This window comes from Monopterus albus, unplaced genomic scaffold (assembly GCF_001952655.1).
Source record: "Monopterus albus unplaced genomic scaffold, M_albus_1.0 scaffold270.1, whole genome shotgun sequence".
Taxonomy (NCBI): Eukaryota; Metazoa; Chordata; class Actinopteri; order Synbranchiformes; family Synbranchidae; genus Monopterus; species Monopterus albus.
The window spans coordinates 2,029,667-2,040,730 of NW_018128150.1; the positions used below are offsets into that span (position 1 = coordinate 2,029,667).

Sequence of the window (11,064 nt, forward strand, 5' to 3'; positions counted from 1 at the left end):
ATAAAATGATCTCGCGGGCCGGATGTGACACATGTGCTTTAGATAAAGAGTCCCTAACCCAATAAGCCTGTGCTTAGAGCCAGAGTGACCCTGCCCCAAGCTAGACCAACAGTAATTTCTCACATCATATTCACCTATTCCAACCAGTTGGATTTTACAGTTTGGGTAATAGTTTTGAGAGTATATCTGCAGCTGATGAATACATTCATCACCAACATCATATAAAGGTGGAGACAAAATAGAATATATGTGCCTGTCACATTCGTCATTTCTTATGTTACATCTGAACTAAATATGCTTCAGCAAAATGTTTAACCAGTCACAATGGTATTATGCAAGTTTTATTTTTATCTTTAACCTATGCAGTAACAATAGCAAACCAAAACCTTCTCACCTCAGATGAAAACAACATTAAATTAAAGCAAGAGAAATCAGACTTGCTTCTGGCTCTTGAGTCTAATTCTTGGCCAGCGTGTATTCAGTTAAACGCTGTCTAATTTTACTACAGTTCTCATTGTCAGAGCTACTGTATATTTAGGTAGCGAGATGCTCAGACATTGATGCCACTGTTCAAACTAATTCTTACAAATGGGCAGAGACAGAGAGAGGCACTGAACTCTTACTGATGCGACACTTGATTGTTATCTGACTCCTGTTTTCATACAAATAGCATCTCAATGACACCACAGAAAACACAAAAATAGTGACAGAATAGTGACATGAACATTGACCTTTATAAGCCTGTAGTACAACATTAGAACATAAGCTCTTATGGGTCAGCAAACTTTATTATGGCAGATTTTATTCTGTCACATTTCAGACACATCAAAGATTCTTAGAGACTATAATGATATAAAAGGTTTTGTCACTGTATCTCTATGCAAGGCTGAATAGAGCTCAATTCTATTAATTCAACCAAGATCTGATGAGGTAAGAGACACCAAAGAAAGGCTCGACATTTTTACTCACATGCCAGGAAGCAGTCCATACTGAATGAGATGTTGTCAAGAGAAATGGCTGAACCTGGTCCAGGTCCATCTTCTGTGCTGAACTGCAGCCAGAACCTGTGGAGGAACAGAGCTGATTTAAAATTACTTTAGAACTGAAATTCTGTGAAGGAGAATTTATCTTATTTCAGAAAAGAGCCACCGAGGTTTGGCATTGGAGTGTGTGCATTGTGTGCCTTATGACAGCTCTGTTCATATTGTTAGGAACAGTTCAATTCTCTTTTAGCAGAGACAAAAGAGCACAATTTGACCTCTATAGGGATGAAACACATTTTCTGGCTTTAAATTAAATAAAAGAAATTTTAATTAAAGAATGATATGCTCAAAATAATTTAGGCAGACATGGCTACACTAACACTAAACTGCAGCCAGCAGCTGGTTAGCTTAGCTCAGTGTACAGTCTGGAAACTGGGGGTAACTATAAGCTTGACTTTGTCCAAAGTAACAAATTTTACATCTCAAAAATTAACATGTATTAATCAGTACAAAACCTGAAGTATAAAATGACAATGTGCCCTTGTACAAAAGTTTGTGTGCTGGACCAGTTCTTGGCTGAGAGCAAATCAATGAGGAAAACAAGATCTGTTGCTATTGGGTTTATCCCTCGCTGCGTGTGACCTGAGTTTGGCTCCTTCTTTTTCTTCAGCAGTCTAAAGAGCAATTCCTATACAACCATGTCTAAAGAGCAAAGATCTTTAAACACTGGACTCCAGCGCCACACCGCCATCATCGTGTGCCCAGGCTGCGATACAGCATCTGATTGTTACTATGCGTAGCTAACGTGTGTCTGCTCTTACAACACAAGCTATTATCTGTGCGTTTTGTCAGGCTCACGCACTCACTGTGCATCCTTCCCTGCACTTATCCTCCTCTGATAAACATAACAGCCATCCCTGCCTTCTCACAGTGGCAGTCAGGTTGACAGTCTCTTGGCAGATGACCCCCTGGAGTTCCCCAGTGTGGTCAGTGCAGAAGGGCCAGAGTCCACTGGCTTGCTTCCCTCCATCACTGACTCCCCTGGCTCTCGCAACGACCCATTGGTCGACACGGATGCCGGCGGAGAAAACAGCTCTTAGAGGGCAGAGCCTATATGAAATAGAATGATGGTTTCGTACAGTAACTCAAGCTTCTATGAGTATAGGTGTAGCCCTCTAAGCTGGCAGCCCCGCTGTCTCTACTGAAGAAAAAGCACTTGCATAGGGAGCCAAACTCAGGTTACACTGGCATGCCACAGAGGACCCGAGTGGGGACAGCCCAGTGCAGGGCACAGTGCGCGAAAGAAATGTCTTCAGGACTGCGCATGCATGAGGGATAAACCCAATAGCAACAGCTCTTAGAGAGCTATGCCTATACTCATAGAAGCTTGGGTTACTGTACGTATCCATCGTTATCTAGCTGTTGCCCCTGTCTGCAGTCTTTATGCTAAGCTAAGATGAGCTAATCAGCTGCTCATTCCAGCCTCACATCCACCATAGAGACAGAGAATCTTGTCATCTAACTCTCAAGCACAATATCAAAGTATCAACTAGTACTGGAGTTAAATATATTTTTCACCAAAGTGGCAATGCCATCATATCATTCTGTTTTCGCTGTAGCTTTAAACAGTAATGAACACAAGAAGTCATTAGGTCACGGCTGTTGCTGTAACTGACAGTAACATAACCTTCAGTAAATATATGAGTTCTAAATTAAATGTTTTTTTCCTTTCAATACCATCAGTTATTCAGATAAGAGGTGTGTATCAGTCAATTTGAACATTTAATGGGTAAATAATTTAAACCACTGAAACCAAAAACACATGCAGAGTTGACATATACTGTCTGCTAAGGCTGGGCTTTTGTCAGCACTCTAAGCAGCATTTCTGATTTTATTTGAGCTCGACAAAGGTCACCTCACAAAGACTGGTGAGTTCACCTGGTGGCTACAGACACGACATTCTAATTAAGAGCACAAGCACAGCTGACTACATGACCCAGGAATCAAAAATTAATCACTCTCCAGGGAGCAGGATTATCCAAGCTCCAACAGCAGGCAAAGAAAGCCCAGTCAGACATGTCAAACAGACATTAAATATCCCATCTGGAGTTTCTTTCTTCTTGCTTTATTTTATTTTATTTTGTTTTACTTTTTCTTCTTTGAGTGGAATCCAGGGCCATAATTAACTAGAAGGAAACAGGGTGGGTAGAGTCGTGTGTAATCATTTCTACTGTCATCACAGATAAGTGTAATATTTGGTGCAGCTGTACACATGGCCCATGGTATAACACCATGTCCCTGTGGGGTTCATTACTTTTATGGAAATGTTTCCCAGGAAATGGAATGTAAATGTTGAAGATCTACATTTATGAGAGGTGAAAACTTGGTTCTCTTTTTTTTTAAACTGCCTCTGCTGTGGGAGCACTTAAGTGTCTGTGTGAGTGTGTCCGAGGTCTGCTGGGATGAGAGTGGGCCAAACTGCTCTTAAAATCTGCAGAGTGGAACTACTATTTTGATTGTATAATCAAAGCTGCTTGTTATGTGGTGAAACAGGTGAGTGTTTATAGTACCAGTCTGCCAGTCCATAAAGGGGAATAATGAAGAGTTTCCAGCCCCTCTCAGATTTGGGTTCGCTGGCTGAATGCCACAGTCTGTGCTGCTCTTCAGGGCCTGTGTTGTTCTTCACTATCCATAGAGACAGCGAGCCCTTCTGTAAGCCTCCAGAACACAGCCAGAACCGCACCTGGTAAAGAAATTTCAAAGAGTGCAGTCAAATAAAAATTTTAGTATTCAGTACCACAAAACTGGAGTGTGGATTTCTGAGATGTCAGTATATAAAATATCAAAGCAATTTTAACTTCCTTTGAATACTGAATATTGAAGTAAAGCAGCCAAGTGTGTTATCAGTCAAGAAAGGGATACTTAAAATTGCACAGAGATCAATCAGCAGCAGCCATCTGTTCAGTTCATAATTAGTCTAAAATTAATTGAATTCAACCAGGATCATGTTTTGGGTTATTTTGCTCTGCTGCTCCAGCATGATTCAGCACGCATCAGTCTTATTTTACTGTTTCCATGAGGGATGCGGTGGGTATAAATCTGCTTATAATTAAACAAAACACAGGACATAGCAAGAATTAAGAAATAGTAAGAGGAAATCAGAAGATTAAGCTTGCTAACAAGCATGGGATGTGACCATATCCCTCTGCAGCATTTAACTTTAGCAAAGAACATAATTCCTGCTTCACCATTTGAGTGGAACAGATGCTGACTTAAGCCCTGATGAAACATACACATGCTGACTTAAGTCCTGATGAGATGTACACATAGAGATGGCACTATGCAGACAGCTGAATTCAACATATCTGTGTTGAGTTCTTGCGTTGTGCTTGTCGATAACAGGTAGTCCTTATCGTCCATTGTGAGGCCACATGGTGACAGTTTAAGCATAAAGATTAGAGGCACTGAACACTGGGCATGACATGAAAGTGAGCATAGTCTGTAGCTAATACCCAAAAACTAATATCCTCAACACAGTTGTCCAATGCAATCAAGCTAGACTGAACAGCACCAGTTCAATGTAGATTTGTCTTTGTCATCCTCGCAGCACGTTCTTTATGTTGTTCTTGTTGAGACTAACCTTGCTTCCCTTCCATATCTCTTATCTTGTTTTCTGACCTCCTGGCCTTTGCGTCACCTTCCCACCTCTATGCCTCACTTCGTTCTCAGCCTGTTTCACCTCAGGCTGCCTGCGCTTCCTTTTCTTGCCTCCACTTTAAATATGCAAAGTCAACATACAAAGGGACAGAGGTCGCTGTGCTGAGCAACCTTAAAAACTCTCACATAGCTCTAAATGCTAGATGCAGCAGCATCAATCAAAACGTCAAGTGCACAACCTCTTCACCCAGAGACCTGCTCTGTGAGCATCATGATCTGAATAATACATAACTGAATATTTTTACAAGCAGGCAAGCAGATACAACTGATGATTGATGAGGTCAACCTCATTATCTGTTTAGATCTCTCAGGACATGCAGATGACACAGTATTAACCTACTGTCTTGGCATATCACCATTTGATTTTGACCTGTTTTTGTTACTTCTACTCCTACAAAAATAAAATCTGTTAATGAAAAACACAATTGATAATGCATACATGGCTTTTTATGCAAATGCTACTCTATTTTAAACTAACATTTTATCATCACATCACACTACAATGTCAGCACATACTGTAGCATTCCTTCTATTTAAAATTTAATAGAAATCATACGGTTTTGAACATTAGCTGATGTAAGAGAAAGTGGAAAATTGAATTACTTTCTTTCCTGGTGATGAGTGGAGCATGCCAAGTTTGATTAAGATAAATTACAGGACTGAATGTAACAGCCTACATATTTTCTAACAAAACTGTCTTAGTACCTCCGTGTATGTGTTTTATTGACCATTCATTAATCCCACTCCTAAACTGTTACTGTCAAATCATAGCTTAGCAACAGTAGCTCTAACAAAAGCTGCAAACTTTACTATGTCTGCATAACCAGCTTGCTGTCCAGGGCAATAACCAAGTGCAAGGTGCATGTCATTAGCAAACCATAATATTATGTGGGGTTACAGGTCAGAGAAATGCCTGTTCAGGACTGGAACACTGTGGAAGTCAAAGTGAAAGTATACTCTGTCAGAGTTTAGAGTTAAATACAGTAGCAGCTTTGTCCTTCTATTTGCTGAGTTTGCAGAAGTTTACTGTACATTTCAGCAACTCCACTCATAGTATAACATTTTGCCAAAATCACTGTCAATAAACCTTAACCTCAAAATATTTTCTTTTGTACAAGTTAAACCCTGTTATTTCTTGCTCAGAGCCCATGGCATGCTTTCCCTTGTTTTTTGACTTATCTACAATATCACAACAGTGAATCATCATCTTCGACGTGACCTAAAGCTCAAAAATGAGGTGTACATATGTTCTAGTATTTCTATGCAGAAGCAACTCAGTTTATACATGTCTCACATAGTATCACTAGTGAAACTTTTTTTTTTTAACAAAATAAAGTATTAAGAATTTTGTTGAATGAGCATAACCTTCAGACAGTTGCACATTCATGTGAGCTTGCCTGACATCCACAGGTACCATTGTAAAAGTGGAAATTTTCGACTGCACCTTGTTTTGTGGATATATTTTCCCTCCTGCTGCTGCACTGTGACCAGAGGATGTGGAGAAAAATACAGGGTTTGAGGTTACTGCATGCTGGTTTCACTACCTGTTAGAATTCATTTCACTGCTTTGGGGCTGTATGTGGTCATGTGGGGAAGATGCAATGACCACCTGTTGGATTTACTGACCTTGGAGCTACTGTACTTGAAAGAGGAAATGATGTTTCCAGTACTCGGTAGGATTTAACGATAAGTTAAAAAAAAACACACACACATGTCTGTTGATGCTTTGTTTCTGTAACATTTGAGAGAATTTTTGTAAAGCTGGCGAAATTGCTATGCCTGCATTATGCCAGTTAAAATATGGGGTTTCTCAATTACCCACTTTGTTTAGAGTTACACATCTCTTTTCATCAGTACATATACCGTTGTTTACCTGTCTATGGAGGAGAAATTCAAATTAATTAATGTCAGGAATCGGTGCGTGAAGCCGCTGATAATGGTGAGGGGTGAACTCAATTATATAGCCAGACGAGTAAAAGCAAAAAACTGTCTCTTTAATAAGAGCCACGGTAACAAACCAAAACAATACAGAAAAACTAATGAAACAAGAAACACACTTGCAAGTCGGTAATACAGTCCAGGGTCAGAGCCAGCAAACTTATGCAGCCGAGGAATCCACAGACAAGAAGACAGAAAGGGAAGTACGATAATCCATACACAGAAAGCAGTGCGAATCAGGAGGGCAAGGCAGTACACAGTACCCAAGATTAAACATTAAATGGCTGGAGCATGCCATGGGCTCTTTAAGTGTGGTTTACTATAGTGAGCTTTAAAGCCAGAAGACACTTATACAGGCTACTTTTAAAACAAATCTGCTGGAAACAGTAAAAGTCAGCTGGAGTTTTTAATCAGCTGATATAATTCTAGTGTTAGCATTACCTTACTCGAACTGAAATACTAAATATAAACTGCTGGTGACAATTTCAGTTGAGGGCATCTACGGTCAACAGCTCAAAATGAGAAGCTTGCCATTTTTACTTCTGTGTGAAGTTGAAGACTCATTGTTTCATAGATAACAGCAAATTCTGAGTGGCAAATCTGGGACTGTTATTACTGTAAACTGCATACATGCTATGCAGGAACAGAAGCTTAATAAAGTGTCAGCTTTGCACATCTGTGTATGTTCGAGAATGAAGATTATACTTCCTCTGTTGAGAAACAGATTCTTATACTGTGCTCACCGTGCAAGGGGAGTTTCTCAGAGGAGGGGGGAGAAGATGGCTCCGCAGTAATGCCGAGCCACGCTGGCCCTTGGACTGGCCTCCCTCTACAGTGAATGTAGCACCTTAACACACAGAAACACACACATATTACACACTGAGAATAAAAAAACTCTAAAGCTGTGCATGTAAAATTGAATGAGAAGTGCTACAGTTTCTTTTGAGGTTTATAACTGTGGCAGGTGACCATTCATGAGGCATGTTACTCCATTACTTTCTTTGCTCTGCTTTGATGCACAACTTAACCTAGCCCCAGGTTGTGACTCTCATGTATTACATACACCTGAGTCACAGAGATAACATTCCATTTCATAACACTCATGCAATTTGTGAAGGTATTTCAGTTCAGTTCAATTCAAATTTATTTGTATAGCACCAAATCACAGCAAAGTAAAGTCAAGACCTTACTGTTATCACTATTATTATAGAAAAACTCAACAAATCCCCCTTGAGCAGGCACTTGGCGACAGTGGGGAGGAAAAACTCCCTTTAACCAATCTAAATGAAGATTTTAAAAACAATTGTCAAAGGCTAATGTTTGAGAAAAGCAAAGTTCAACAAAGTGACAGCAACAAACAAAATAGTTAAAACTGATTTCCTGTTGTTCAGGTAACTCTTGCAGTGAGTAGTGAGAGATAAGTCATATATAAAATCATCAGATATGGTATAAAATTACAATGTTCCATTTATAGTTTCTCTACAGTACCTCTGTTCTGTAAACACTTCAGAACAAAAACAAGTCTCAGCAAACAAAAACTTTAAAATTCTCATCAAGACTTGAGTCACAGCACTGATGATGAACTGCAGATGTAGAACTCTGAATCTACATGCTGGAGATTCATCACCCAGTGGGATTCTGTTTGTGGCAGTGCAGTGAGCTCTGAACAAGACGATGTGCCTATGTCTGACACATCAGTCATTCTGGTTATTGTTCCACATTCACAAATCAATCCACTGTTCAAGATGATTGAGTTAAAATGCCTGAGTCTTACTTTACTGTACATATTTTTTCTTTAAATGCCCCTTTAATGAGGCATTATGACTAATATACACAGTACAAGATGCTGCAAATAAACCATTTTATCACCCAATCAGAATAGTGTTCATGATATTATAAGAGACACCTGATGATGGACAGCTCTGTCTGGTAGCCTTGGCTGGAGACTGGAGTCTTCTCCAGGAGAGACCACGACCTGTTATTGACTGCCAGCTGCACTCGCCCTCTTCAAAAGAGCAGTAGCTGCCATTGAGAAAGTGGCCTGGAGAAGGAGAAAGACAGGAGAGAGTATATCAAGGCAGGAGAGGATGACAATGAACAAGGGGAATATAATGAGAATACAGACCCAGCAGGAGTGTGAAAGCAGAGAGAATGGAGTGCACATGGACAGCCAAACTACCAAAGAGAAAAAGGACAGGGGCAAGGGTGGGGACTGGGGATCAAGGAATTGCGCGACAGTCGAGCCAAGGAGAAAGACATGATGGTGTAGGGGTGGGGAAGCTGGTGCAAACTAATGGCTCACAGGACTTTGGTGAAAATTAGGGCTAAGATGGGGGCTTTCAGAGTGACTCTACAATTTTCTGCTCCTGTTTCTAAAGGCCTGAATTGTCTCAAGGAGGAGATAAGAAAGAAAAGAGAAAGAAGGGGGAGGGTCTGAGGGGAAATGAGAAAGCTGAGGTGCTGAGATGATGTGTTTAAGGGCTGGCAATCAACTTGAAATCACTTCAAAGAATGGCCTAACCCTCGGAAGCATTTCAGCCACAGACTATTACAGTCTGTACAGCAGTAATACAGTGAAAATGTGGATAAAACTCATGCTTGTGAAATCAGGTGTGCCTGCCTGTTACTGTGCCATAATGAAAAAGTGGAAACTCCTTGATTTGAAAACAAGGTTTCTCCCTTTGTGTTTGACTAACTAATTGACAGGAGAAATGAAATACAAACTTGGTGGTGCAAATGTTTAAACATGTATTATTTTGGCCAAAGGCACAGTTGTTTCATTTACACATAACAGAGCCATGTATTTTCGTGTCGAGCTCCACAGCAGCTGAAAATTTTTACATTAATGTCACTGAATCCTTCCAAAGTGCTGACATGACAACACTGGAAATACCTTCCATACGGACAAATGAAACCGCATAGGTTATTTATGGTATACAGGTTATCTATTGTTATGGGATTAAATGAGGAATATTTTTCTGCTGCACAATTCATTTATATCAGACTTAAGCTGATAGTCTGCGATAACAATAAGAAGATTAAAGACTTGAGCTTCATTTCAGTGTTTTCACCTTAAGTTTGCTTTATGTTCCTTTAATCCCTAGCTACTGTCTGTGAGTTCCCATTACCTAAAATATTCTGTAAGTGCCCTGATAGCAGCTGTGCATTTTGGAAATGGCATCATCCCCATAATGGATATGAAACTGGTCTGAGCAGAAACCATAAATCAAGTATTTTTCAGAAGGAAATGCAAGAAAAATACTTACTTCCTCGGTGAAACAAGTTTTAAATATTTTTCATTATACCAAATGCTGTTAAGAGAACTCAAACATATAAAGATCATAAAACTGAAAAAAGACAAGCGACCTGAGGAAAACATTTACTTTATTGTCACCTTAAAATTGGAGCTTTGTTTACAATGTTTTTTTCTCAAGTAAATAAAGACTCTTTAGTTTTTGGGGTAATAAGCGAATTCAATGTTCTCTTGTGTCTTGTAACACTATGAGTCACTCTTCTTGTTACATAAACCAGTTAGTGTCACATAAATCTTGTTCAAGCAACGCACAGAGAATCAAAGGGCCTTCATAGCTGCTCATGATATGAACAGACATCTATGATCTCACTTGAGACATCTGTATACAGGCTTTGTGCAGACGTGTCAGTCTTAGTGCCTTTTGCCATCAGTCGAGTCAGATGGATTCAACTTATAACACTTTATTCTATGAGGGTGAATAGGGCTGACATAAAAGTGTCATTACTATTATATGAAAACCTACAAGAACATTATCTTTATGAAGGTTTAGTAGGGTGCCATTCCATTAATAATACTTAATAATAATAATAATTAATAATGAAACTGACGTAAGTGACGTAACAAGATGGCGCCAGTGTGTGCAGCTGCTCGTCTGTTGCTCTTACTTTGGTCAACGTTTGTTTTAATTTTAATTGTTGGAACTCTACGGGCTCAGTCTCTGCTGGTGTATGATCGCCGATTCCTTTTGGATCTTCAATTTAAAGTTGGTAACTTATGTGTACTTGATCGGGATGGGCATAAGACTGTTCCCCTGGTTTTGTTGGGGATTCCGGCCCATCTCCTTCGGGCTTCGGCTCTGCTCCCCTGGCGGAAACGTCCCCGTCGCCGGGGTAGGCGTAGTGAAGCTGAAGACCCACTTGATGTGCTCCCCTTCTTTCCTTCGGACGGATTGGGAACTGTGTTCTTTCTTCGTGGTGTCTCGACGTTTGTGGTTCAGGTCTTATCTGTCGAATAGGACGATGTCTGTTGGTATTGCTGATGTTGAGTCCTTGTTCACCCCGTTGGTATCTGGGGTTCCGCAGGGCTCAGTTTTGGGGCCCCTGCTCTTTTCTTTATATTTACTTCCTCTTGGCTCTATTTTCAGAAAACATGGTGTTTCTTTTCATTGTTATG

At 40.1% G+C, this 11,064-nt stretch overlaps 1 protein-coding gene across 1 annotated transcript in view; it reads right to left on the reverse strand.

The window, feature by feature from the left end:
• Window positions 1–11,064, reverse strand: part of alk (ALK receptor tyrosine kinase) — a 538,088-nt gene that overhangs the window by 60,336 nt on the left and 466,688 nt on the right. Inside the window, exons 8-11 of the mRNA XM_020621985.1 lie at window positions 8,545–8,679; window positions 7,382–7,485; window positions 3,554–3,726; window positions 970–1,064 (exon numbers count right to left, since the gene is read on the reverse strand). Of these exons, the coding sequence (XP_020477641.1) occupies window positions 970–1,064; window positions 3,554–3,726; window positions 7,382–7,485; window positions 8,545–8,679 (507 nt within the window). The remainder of the gene's footprint in view (window positions 1–969; window positions 1,065–3,553; window positions 3,727–7,381; window positions 7,486–8,544; window positions 8,680–11,064) is intronic.